At 34.5% G+C, this 13,389-nt stretch overlaps 1 protein-coding gene across 1 annotated transcript in view; it reads right to left on the bottom strand.

Moving 5' to 3' along the window:
* Window positions 1–3,530: 3,530 nt before the first annotated feature.
* LOC306868791 (cAMP-dependent protein kinase type I-beta regulatory subunit) overlaps window positions 3,531–13,389 on the bottom strand; it is an 87,826-nt gene continuing 77,967 nt past the window's right edge. The window contains exons 9-10 of the mRNA XM_079415167.1: window positions 6,471–6,552; window positions 3,531–4,819 (exon numbers count right to left, since the gene is read on the bottom strand). Coding sequence (XP_079271293.1) covers window positions 4,647–4,819; window positions 6,471–6,552 — 255 coding nt within the window. The 3' untranslated portion in view covers window positions 3,531–4,646. The remainder of the gene's footprint in view (window positions 4,820–6,470; window positions 6,553–13,389) is intronic.

Raw genomic sequence — 13,389 nt, forward strand, 5'->3', positions numbered from 1 at the left:
CATTGACTCCATTGTCAGAAAGGCCCAGCAGAGGTTGTACTTTCTTCACCAGCTGAGGAAGTTCAACCTGCCACAGGAGCTGCTAAAACAGTTCTACTCTGCCATCATTGAATCCATCCTCTGCACTTCAATAACTGTCTGTTTCAGCTCAACTACCAAATCTGACCTCAGAAGTCTACGGAGAGTAGTCCGGACTGCTGAGCGAATTATTGGTACAACCCTCAGAAATTACTATTGTTCAGAAATTACTTGACTGTCCATAGTAATGACTGAGTGTTTTATGATTTTATGAAATTTGGACTACCTACTTCCCATCTTCCCATGATCATATTACTAGTCGAGATCTCAATCTGTCAGTCTATAATTATATTTGATGCTTTGAGTTCTGGCTGAATTTTAAAAACTCCAAAAGTCGGAAGAGCGTTTGAACTGTAATCAGATCATGGCTTTATTTCCTGTTCCATTAACTCCTTTGAATTGTGGAATTCCATTATTCAGAGAGATTGTGATCTGCTGACCTGATCTGCTGCTCTCCTGATTGACCTCTGCACCTCCTTTCCTCTGATCCTTTCATTCTTGTTTTCTCATTAGAGGCCTCAACCTGAGCAGGTTGGGATTGAACTGTAGTGTGGATGTTCATGCAGTGATACTGCTGTACAGGGATTAGTTTAGGACACAAAGATGGCAAGTTAGCAGTTACACAGTTTAAGTTTGAATATCAAAGTGTTCTCACATAATGGTCGGGGGCAAATCTGTTAAATGATTCACAACGGGGTGGGGCGGTAAAGGCGGGACGCTGGTAATGAAATCTACTGAGACTCCAGTTGCAAATCTGCTCCAAATAAACTGACTGCAAAAACACAAGAAAATATTAGATTGTAGTACAAAACAAACAATTAAAGGATTAAAGGAACATAAAAAGCAAGACAATTCAAACTTTTAAATTAGGCAAAGAAATTTAAAAGCCTTGTATAGTTAAACAAAAAATCCTCATCAGTTAAAAATACTAAATTCAAAACTAAATTTAATTTAAAAAATGCTAATAAATTAATATACTCCATTAAAAAAATAAAATAACATAACATAAATCATGCAAAAATAAAAATCTAGAAATCTAACATTATTATAATGCTATTAAAAAAATGAAAATTAACTCCTTTAAAGCATGCAAAATAAAAAGTTTAAGTAAAACAAATAAAAATACTAATGTCATTAAAACATGCAAAAAAAAAAAAAACACTTAAAGCAACAACAATCTTATTAATAAAGTTCAATTTAAAAAGTTAAAATAGACAAAATTCAAAGTTAGTAAAAAGATAACATTTAAAACATGTACAAAAAAATAAAAAAATATTCCATCAGTAAAATAAAAAGGCATTATAATTAGAAAACAGTCAAATAAAATTAATACCTTTAAATCATGCAAAATATGACTATGCTATTAGAAAAAAAAATAGAATAGTAAATTCTCAAAAGCATGCAAAAAAAGATTCATTTGTAAAAATGATCACACTTTATTTTAGGTACAATTCTCGCGAACCAACCATTAACAACGGGTTTTGCCTAAATAAACTCCTAATTTGCTGTTTATTAATAGTTAGTAAGTTAGTTGTTAAGTTTAGGTATTGGGTAGATTAAGGATGTAGAATATGGTCATGCAGAATATGTGCTTTATAAGTAATAATAAACAGCCAATATGATAATAATAGGCATGCTAACATACAACTATAATGAGAATTGGTCCCTATACTAAAATGTTACCGTAAAAAAAGAAAAATTTATAAATAAAACATTAATGCCCTTAAAACATACAAAACAATTGATATGTAAAATAAAAAAAAATGTCCTTAATAAAACAGACAAAAACAGGAAATTAATACCTCTGAGGCATGTATAAAATAATGAAAATAATTATTTATTAATAATTAAAAATTATTAGTGACATTAGTTACAATTGAATTAGTAACAATGTAAAGAAAATTTAGGTCTTAAAATAAGAGGTCATCAATTCAGACTGAAGCTTTTATAATCAAGTGTTTGTGTGTGTGTGTGTGTGTGTGTGTGTGTGTGTTTAAAGTGGTTGACTGGCAGGCTTGAGTACATTCCCCAGTTGATTTAGTGTGGTTAAGATCAGATGGAATGTGTCAAAGCCAAAAGCTCCAGTTTAATCTCGCTGGCCTCCCCTTCCTCTGACAACACAAGCTGACATCTGACTGGCAGTGTGTGTAAAAGAGAGAGAGATCCGGGGTGAACGAGAGTCAAACAGACAGGAAGAATGATAAGGTGATCTAGAAAAGATCAAAGGGGGTTTCAAGCAACAAACAGATGCATTAAACAACGACGAGACATTTAATGGTGTTCAGAAGCTTTTCTTTATTGGCCTGAAGATTTGAGTCACAGAATGCGTGTAAAAGTTGTGTGTGGGCAATGTATTTTATTTTTTGTAAAAGCTAAGATAAAAAGCATGCACAATCGCTCCTTCTAAATTCACTTATATAACCTCCAACTTACTCATCTAAATAAACTGAACTGCAAAAAACCATCACTCTCCTTAAGTCACAACAATCAAACAATGGCTGCCTCAAAATCTACAGCACTTTTGAGCCTCGTCTGTGAATTATTTAAAATGGCATAAACTAAAGGTAGTACAAAAAATACTATTCCAAATCTCAATGGTCCAAAAATAGGCTTCATACTGCACATTCAGTCATGGCCAAAAATATCGGCACCCTTGGTAAATATGATCAAAGAAGGCTGTGAAAATTAATCTGCATTGTTAATCCTTTTTATCTTTTATTTAAAAAATTCACAAAACCTTTCATTGGATATAAGAATCTAAAATGGGGGGAAATATTATTATGAAATAAAAGCTTTTCTCAAATACACGTTGGACACAATTATTGGCACCCCTAGAAATTCTTATGAGTAAAATATCTCTAAAGTATATTCCCATTCATATTCACAATTTTGAGCACTCCAGGGTGATTATGAACATGAAATTATCCAGCTATGGCTTCCTGTTTCACAGAAATATAAATAGGAGGGAAAACAAAGCCCAAATTCTCTTAATCATCCATCACAATGAGAAAAACCAAAGAATATATTTCTGTAGTTGGCGGAGAAGATACATTTCTGAAAAGATAACAGAGCTTCAAAAAATTAGTGAAGTGGCTTTAAGAAAAGAGCTTGAGCAGTGAAAATTCCCATTTCCACCATCAGGACAATAATTAAGAATTTCCTATTAACATAAAATGTTACGAAACTACCTGGAAGAGGACGTGTGTCTATATCGTCCTAATGCACGGTGAGAAGGAGAATTTGAGTGGCTAAAGACCCTCATCAGGCATTATAGGAGAACATTTAGAGTTGTTTAACTGGCAAATGGAGGTTTCAAAAAGTATTGAATAAAAGGGTGCCGTTAATTGTGGCCAATGTGTATTAGAGAAAAACATTTATTTCATAATGATATTTCCCCCCATTTTAAATTCTTATTATCCAATGAAAGGTTAGATTTTTGTGATTTTTTTTTTATAAAAGATCAAAAGGATTAAAAATGCAGATTAATTTTTACAGCCTTCTTTGATCATATTTACCAAGGGTGCCAATATTTTTGGCCATGACTGTATATATGAAGCCTATGATATGTGTGTGTGTGTGTGTTTGGGGGGATCGGGGTGAAATATAACCCAGAAATGTTTTTGACAGGTTTCATGAGATTCACCCAAACATGTCATGGCCTCAGGATGTAAGAGCATGTGTGTGGATGTGCATTTGTGTGTAATACAATTGCATTGTAAAGAATAAAAGAAAAGCAACAGCATACAGATTCAACTCTTACAACACATTAAGACTTCAGCGAGACTCCCATGAAAACCTTTTTTTTTAGCTGTCCTATATTAAAACTTGTGTCTTAAAATGTAACAAACCCCTTCCCATTAATTCCAGCAGCAGAAGCACAACTCAGAGAAGGTTAAGGGTGGATGGAACAGCCAAGAAGAAAATATCACTATGGAACAGCAAAAAAACATTTTTCAATAAACAGATTTCGCATCGGAAGGTCAGAGCTCTCGAACAAGACAGCAATCTGACCCACATTGGGTTAAAACACAGCACGCTAAACACAGCTAAAAGGCAAAGGATAAAAAACTCTTTCATCTATGTAAACATATTCATATACTTGTGCCATCTGTAATATTACCTTCCTGTTCAACGCTGAATGGCAAGTGTACAAAATGCATCTCTGGTCTGCATGCATCACGTACTATAGGACATTTACAGATGCCACATGAAGATGTTTCAAATCAGTCCATTTCCTCTCTTAATCTGCAGAAATGAAGCTTTGTGACAGCATAGGTCAATTCAAAGTGCACATAAGAAAAAGAAAATCACAAAGGAAAAAAGCAAACAGGTGGAGCACTTGTGCTTCTTGCAAAAAAAAAGTAAAAACTGAATGCTTGGCTGCATAAAAGAAATTGTTTTATTTATTTATTTATTTATTATTATTTACTGTCAACCCTGTACAAAGCAACTCAACTAGGGTTAAGCTAATAATTTAAGCAAAACTGATGAAGTACCACACATTATTTTATGCAACCAGGCACTCAAGTAACCTGACGGAGGTCTAGATGCATGTCATAAAGATCGGGTTAGACTGTGAGGGAAATAAAGCTGTTATATCTCTGAATGTTCCTCTTGAGAATTTCAGAGCAGGGCCCGAGGACACGCTCAAAACGTGGTCGGTCCAGCTTCACGCACTTGAGCGGGCCTCTGGCCACGACTGTGGCTGCACGGGGTCTGTTCAGTAGCAGCGCTATCTCACCTGAATAAATAAATAAAACACACACAGATTAGCTTAATTATCTGATTCAAAGGGTACATATTATAGAAATCCATTTGGATTTTTCCACTTTTTCCCACTTTGACATAAAATCTATTTTACATACTCTAATATTCAAAACTCAAAATATCCTAGTGCAACCAGACCATTAATTACTACTAGGTTGACAAAATAATTCCTAAATGCGTTATGGCATCAGGTCTGGTGTCCCTCAGGGCTCTGTTTTGGTACCACTTAAATTTACATAATAAACAACACCTATTCAATACTAAGTAACCGGGCTTTCTCAATTGAATAAATGTGTGAATTATGCCACTACATGTCAGCTGATTTTTCCACATAGGTTTATTTACATATAAAAGTCTTCTATATGTCTTATAGGTACGGTAGAAAAACAGTCGGTTTAATTCAGACAGAGGGGAAAACGGATTTGATTTTGCACTGTTTTTGGAAGAACATTGAGTGGATATAATGACACAAATGTATAGATTATGGCCCATTTAAAAGTAAAAAATCTAAAAATTGTGGTACAATAATATGTTATTTTACTTAATGTTTGAAAATAAAGGGAGGGCCAGGGTCAGGGCTTCCCTATGTCATAGTCATTTTACAGAAGTTGCAAAGACCAACAGTAGATAATCAGCACAAAATAAAGCATGTTAAAATTGTAAGTAAAACAATAATTAGAATAAAGTTAAGGATGTACATATGATTTTGTTTTTTATCTAAAACAGGGCAAAAATAATATATATATATATATATATATGACAAAACATTTTCAAAATAATTAATAATATAATAATATTTAGTAGTAACATATTATTAGTTTAACAGTCATCATCATCATCATTATTATAAATAATATATTAATGTTCAAAAAAACGAATTACTAAAAATGACTAATTTTATTATTATGCTTTTTTTGCTCTGTTTATGTAAGAACATTGACTTTATAAGTTGATATATTTGTTTCATTAAAACAAATGTGTACATTATGACCCTTTAAAGAAAATAAGTTGACAACAACAAAGTATTTAAAGACTTTTTTTATGTAATATAATTTTTTTAATGTATTTTAAATGTAAATTATAAAGGTAATTTTTTTATGCATTTATCCATTTGAGCAGCCAAACACTGCAACATTGAGTCAACCCAATGGTATGAGTTTGAGGAGGGACTATCTCTTTGGCCAACCAATAGCAGATGGGGGAGTGTTTAGGAAACCTCTTTAAAACAATCCCTATTTTTCCAATTCTGTTTGGTGACACTTGTGTTGCAGAAATGTCTTGCTTCATCTTTAAGCAGTCATCTGTTAAAATTCGTTGCATTTGCTGTATGCTGATAACATAAACACACCGCTTTTAAATTATACAGTCATAATACAAAAAGCAGTGTCTTGCTATATAATGTAAATATTACTATATTCACTCTGTCATGTGATAAGCTTAAGATCAGTGTGCCTGTGGTGCAGAAGTATAAACCGCACTGACGGTAAACAAGCACAAAGATCTACATTCTGCAAGCCCTGCACATGACGAACTGCCACCTGTTTGGAAAGCTACTCTTCCTGTCTGGCTCAGGCACTTCTGTTCTCTTACAACGCTGCAGGCTCTGCGATCCTCACAACACTTACCGAAGTAGTCAGATGGACCCAGTCGGCCCACTTCAACATATTCCTCATTATCAGACCTGCGCTGCAGAACAGACGCTGTACCCTGGGAGGAGAAAGAGAAAGTGAGATGTAGGTTTAATGAGGAAGAAAACTAAAAAAAGAGGAGAAAAAGGAGACAGAAAAGCCTAGCTCATGGTGTCGAGTTTGAGACACGTCAGAAGGATTAGTGAAAGAGAGATTCTTTGCTTTATACGCCTGCAGGTGTACAGGATTTAGACAACTCTGCATGCTGCTTCAGAAACTCGCAAGACACACACACAAACACACGTCATAGATTGACACACACACACACACACACACACATATATATACATGCACACCTGGGCCTGTCAGTGTAGAGATTTTTCAACAATTAGAGTTCCACTGCATGCAGCACCCCAAAGTGCAATGCAAAAACTCATTTAGAAAGATAAACAAAGAAACACACACACACGTTCAATCACATTTATCACATCAAGGACAAATGCATTACCCACAATACAACAGTAAAAGGAGGGAGGGCTCACAGGCCAAGGCTTTTCTATTCACCAGTTCAAGCAGTTAATCATTGCAAAAAAAGTAAAACAATAATTATAATAATGTAAGTGGTGTAAATGTTAAAAAAAATAAAACCTGTAATTCAAAAATCTGTAATATAAGAGAAATTAAACGTGCTTAATTTAAAAATATAATGAAATATAGTAGTATTTAATAATAATTATTATTATCGTTATTACAAATATCAAAAAAATATAAATACAATAAATAAACATAAAACTGAAAAATCAGTAATATATGATCAATTAAATGTACTTAAAATAATAGTATTTGGTAATACTAAATACCTATATATTCATTATTATTATGAAATAATTTACTTAATATTTTTTATTATAAATATATTGAAAATGTAAAATAAAAAATAAAGACAAAACAAAAATCAGTAAGACGAAAATAAAGAAAAATCAGTAATATGGGAGAAGTTAAACAAACGTGCTTAAAGAATTTAAAAATAATAACTAAATATAACAGTACTGAGCAATAATAATAATAATACAAATATTATTATTATTATTATTAAATACACAAATATAAGAAATATTAGCATTTAAGATGAACTATTATTAATAAAACCAATTATTGTTATTAAATTATTACTATTTAATAAAAATATTTTAGTGTGATTTATATTATTAACTATCTATGTATAAACCAGTGTTAGTTTAGTGTGGTGAATTACTGAAATAGCACCTGTCAAAGTATTCAAAAACAGATTACTGTCCACTGGCCAGTTCTGTAACTAGCAGTACTACTGGATCTCCTCGATATGTTAAAACCTATAGATAAAACAGACACAAATTAAATATATAAGAGGACTTTTTTGCTGGACTAAATAAAAAAAATAAAAAAATCTTAATCTGAATATATCCACAACACTGTTTTAAAAAGCGCAGTTCCAAAGTAACAGGATTGATATGAAAGTACAGATTATTTTATTACCCTCCAGACTGCGAGTAAACTGGTATCTTGTGAGCAAATGTGGGGGTTGGTTGCAGGTTTAGAGGTCATCTACAGACTCATTTGCCGTGTCACTCAGGGCTTTGCATGTCAACAGCAACAATTTGTATCCTATTTGTAATTTAGATGGAGAGAAAAAAACGTGGACTAGTTTTTAAATATCATTAGGGAGCATTATGATTAAGTGATATTGCATATGTGATAAAGCAGTTCTACAGATACTGCTGATGTGGTTTTCAAACAACAGCCCAGTAAGATTAAAGAATAAAGCTATTTCATAATAAAACATCTATATAATATATAACATCTAATAAAAAAAAATATCAAGGAACTTACTTATCCAATTTTGATTAGATTTAATTTCTTTATTAGTGGTAATCAATGTAATGCACCCAAATTGTTACCTAGAGAGCACATACAGTGAGAGGAGGCCCAACGCTTGACGGATGCCAGACCTAAGCTGTTTGTTCTCAATGGAGTTGTTGTCTACACTCAGACTGTTAGTGGACACTGACATATGATTTGAAACAGCGTTGCTGAAGACTGAAATGGCGCTTGTCAAAGTAGTCAATAACATATCACTGTCCACTGCCCATGGCTGTATCTCACTTGTAGCACTACTGGATCTCTTTGCAGCTTTCAGCACACAGTTGACCCCATTGACCCTAACATCCTGCTAGGAAGACTTGAAAATCACGGGTCAAGTATGAAAATTAAGGGTCAAGGATAGTGTCCATCAAAGCTGTGCCTTGGAGTTATTATTTTTATCATTATAAACACTGTTAAATTCCACTGCTACACTGATGGAACATAATTATGCACCTTCAAGACTAAAGGGTTGTAACTGTAACTATAAAGATACAGGTGTTACGGTCAATTTTTAAATTTAAAATACCTTGGAAATTGCACAGCAACATCCTGGAAACCACATAACAAAGTGCTAACACATCTTAGAACACCATAGGAGCTGCATAGCAACACCCTAGAAACCAACCATAACATTCTACCAGTCACTAAACAAGGTTCTAAAACTACTTAGAACACTTGAAATTGCATGGCAACACCCTAGAAACCACATAACAAAGTGCTAAAACCTCTTAGAACACTTTCTAAACCCTAGCAACCTTCTATAACATTCTAGCAACCATAAAACAATGTGCTAAAACACTTAGAACATTTTAGAAATTGCACAGAACCACCCTAGGAATCACCTATAACACCGTAGGAACCACATAACAATGTGTTGAAACACTTAGAACACTTTAGAAATTGCACAGCAACACCCTAGAAACCACATAAATTCTTTAAAATAAAACACTTCAGAAATTGCACAGCAAAACCCTAAAAACCAAATAAATTTCTTAAACCACTTAGAACAATATAACTTGCACAGCAACACACTAGCAGCAAGCAATAACCATTTAGCAACAACAGAAAATGGTAAAACCATTTAGAACAATTTAGAAATTGCATGGCAGCACCCTAGAAACCACATAAATTCCTAAAACCACTTAGAACACTTCAGAACTTGCATAGCGACATCCTAGGCAACCACCAATAACAGTCTAGCAACCATATAAATTCATAAAACCACTTAGAACACTTTAGAACTTGCATAGCAACATCCTGGCAACCACCAATAACAGTCTAGCAAATGCTAAAACCCCTTATACCACTTTAGAAACTGCATAGCAACCACCAACAACAGTCTAGGAACCACAGAAGATGCTAAAACCACTTAGAACACTTTAGAACTTGCATAGCAACACCCTAGTAACCACCAATAACAGTCTAGCAGCCACAACGGTGTGACAAAACCACCCGTGGCAACCACTTATGTGTATAACTTTTTCATGGTTGCGCACTTGTCACATTTTCTTCAGTAAATGTCGAAATCAGGTTTAGACTATGCAATTTTACTGCTAACTTACATAGCTCTGTAATTTTAGCTGTAAGTCTACCTGAGAGATCTCCAAACACCCTACTGCCTGCTGTGTCTCCTTCCATCACAGGATGCATGCACTGTACGAACTTATGCTGATGGAAAGGCATTATGTTACAGAGGTCCACAGCTGTGGGACTGCCTTGCTGCCAATACGAAGAATCAGACACGCTGCCAACATCTTATTCAAAGTCTAGAACACAAACATTCCAGTTCAGTCAAGCATATAGCTAATGTAACTCATGCATACATGCTACCATTTCCACCTGAGGGCATCAAGCTCAATTGGGCACCAAAGACATAGAGAGTTTGGGATGCCAATGTTGCTGACTTGCTGTTTACTCACATTCAGTAAAGTCTGGTGGTGGCGTCTGGGTGGGCGGCTCTCCACCTCTCAGTCTCTTTTAGGAGAAGCATGCCATCTAATTTGCCTTGCTGCATAAATACTAATGAATCTTCTCTCTGCTCCTCCTGCATTGATGTGTGCATGTTAGGTATGCATATTTTTGCACGCTTTCATGGGATGAAGTAGGCAGAACTATCTTTAACATTTTATTTTCTCACGCTCGTTCACACACAACACACAAACACTATTTATCTTACAAGTTACAAATTACTGATTAGTATAATTATTCCTTCTTTGATCTATCTATTTATCTATATATCTAGAAAATTCTCTGCACAGACGTACAGTCCTTTGACCAGCTCTTACTTGCCATACTTTTGAATAACTTTAATGTGCAAAAGACCTAACCCTGTGAGAAAATGTGGAAACAAGTCAGAACATTGAATTTTTAATATGCCAGGGATGGCTTTCATCTTATTCCGATTTGAATGTCCCTATAATTATGTGGTACATAATGACAGAGTCCACTTTCTTCTTTCTTCCTTTTTTTACTTTAAAAAAGCTTTTAAGCTAAGTTTTAAGCTTTGAATGTTTCAGTGTGACCCCAGTGGATCAGTGTCCTGGTATGTGCAGGATCTTGGCTGGGGAAGTGCTCTCCAGAGGTATGACATCATCGGGATGCCCTGGAGCTGTTGGTTTTGCATTACTATCAAATTAAAAGTCTCACAATGGGCAACAAATTCAGTATCTGTGGGAAACATATTTAACACCCCTCCCCAAAACAATTGAGGGGAGAAAAAATACAAACACAAACAGCCAAATGCAAACAATTCAGCAGATGCATGCACAGAGATCTCTAATTGGCCCTCTGCTCTCACACGATTAAGACAGTCTGACAGCAGCTGTATGGGTAATAAACCATATTATGAATCATCACATTTACCACGGCCCAAATTAAGAGGATGGAACATTATACATGGTGAAATCAGTTAATGTGTGACGCATAAAATCATAGTTGCTCTGTGACTTAATCTAACAAACAACATATGTATTCCAAAACAGAGTTATAATAGTTAACTAAAAAACTAAACACTTAAAAAACAATTCCATTACTGAAATAAAATATAAACAAATTAAAGAAAAATATACAATCATTTTATTTTAATACTTTTATGATGCGCATAAATATAATAATATATACATAACACTTGAGAGACAAGAGCACAGAAAGTTTTTTCTTCATCTTTCTATTTTAAGTTTGGTGTAATATGCCAAAATGTACAATAAAGATTTTGTGAGGCAATTTAACAACAAATCCTCATTGGACTGGAATTGTGTTGGTTGTGCAAAGTAGGATAAGTTAATGGCTTTAGTCTTAAATGCTCAAAGATTTCACAGCATTAAAATGCATTGCATGTACACAAATGCATAGTGCCAAGCTCTTTGGGGAGGAAAAATCTATTCAAGATGGCAGTTAATGAAAGAGAAATGTCTTTTATGAACATGATTATATATTACAGAAAAGTAATGTAATGTAATGTGGGTAGGGCGACCATATGTCCTCTTCTCCTGGCCAGGATTTCTAAATTGCCTAAAACATTTATGTTTTGCCTTTTGTTTTCGCAATTACTGAAGTTAATGACTGAAAAGTAGTTTGACCAATAGCATGCAGGAAGTTGGGATCTATAGAGAATGGTCAAAGCAATGCAAATACACTTACATGCTTTATCTAATTTAACCAGGCAAGTTAATTAGGAACAGGCTCTTATTTTCATTTTTACATACATATTGTATGAGGACTGTATGAAGCATGTCAACAAAGGAAAACAAATCCAAAACCTGGAGATTTAAGGCTATTTAGAAATCCTGGTCAGGACATGTCCATGAAAAAGTGGATGTCTGGTCACCCTGATGTTGGAAGCAGACAGCAAGGCAGTTCAATAGGCTTTGGAACAGAACCATAATGTGATAAATCAATTAAGTTTAAGGCTGCAAGAAACTTTGTGTCAATATGTGTCCTGTGATCCTCCTATTTAGTGTGCAATTAGTCATATGTGTGTGTGTGTGTGTGTTTGAATGAAGGTCTAAACCACAGAAAGCAAAAGAGGTGAACTAAAAGGAACAAGTTTCATTCACAGTATCTGTCAGGACAAACAAGAAGCAAAAATGAAGAACTATGGGAGCAGAGCTGGACAATGACACCCACACATCTCTCGCTTCTCAAGCCTGTGTCAGTGTGTCTGGAAAGCCGTGGTTGGTTCTCTCGCTCAGGTCTGGAGTCTGGGCCTGACCCTGTGTGAAAGTCTGCAGTATACATTCCATCACTGAACCGATGGCCACCCTGCGCTGGGAATCAGGCAGAGGAGGAGGAAGAGAGAGAGACAAACAAGCAGCGAGGCAGAGCCATGTCTCATGCTAAAGTCCTCTTCATTTATTTTTATCTGCCTCTCTGCCCTGCTCTTCCCTGACCCAGATGAACACAAGATGATAAAAATGAATAGTGGAGTAGGATGAGCAGAATACAAAAAAGCACAAAATATTTAAACAGAAAACAGAATAGCTTTGAAAAAATAATAAAAGACAACTGACCAGAGCGAATAGAAAAACATTATAGAAATATAGAACAGAGCAAAACAGAATAGATCTGAAGAAACAGAGCACAACAAAAACACAGAATACAACAGAAAAAAATACAATAAAACACCAGACAGCATAGAATATTACAGAGTAAACAGATTAGAACAGAATAGAATGCAGAATAGAACAGAATATACAAATAGTCTAGTATAACAAATAGAATAGAACAGAAATTGTCTATATTATATATTGTGTTTTTGCTGCTTTGTATATTGCCTATTTGTATATTATTATTTTATTATCTGTGTCCTGTCCTGTTGCTGTCTTTCTGTTGCACTGTAGAGCTTCTGTCACTACAACAAATTCCTTGTATGTGTAAACATACTTGGCCAATAAAGCTCATTCTGATTCTGAAAAGTGCAGAGCGAAAAATAGAACAGAAAACAATACAACAAAACTGAGCAACAACACACACACACACACACACACACACACACAACCATTCAAAAGTCTTCTTT

The sequence above is a fragment of the Barbus barbus genome (assembly GCF_936440315.1).
Source record: "Barbus barbus genome assembly, chromosome: 4".
NCBI classification, from domain to species: Eukaryota; Metazoa; Chordata; class Actinopteri; order Cypriniformes; family Cyprinidae; genus Barbus; species Barbus barbus.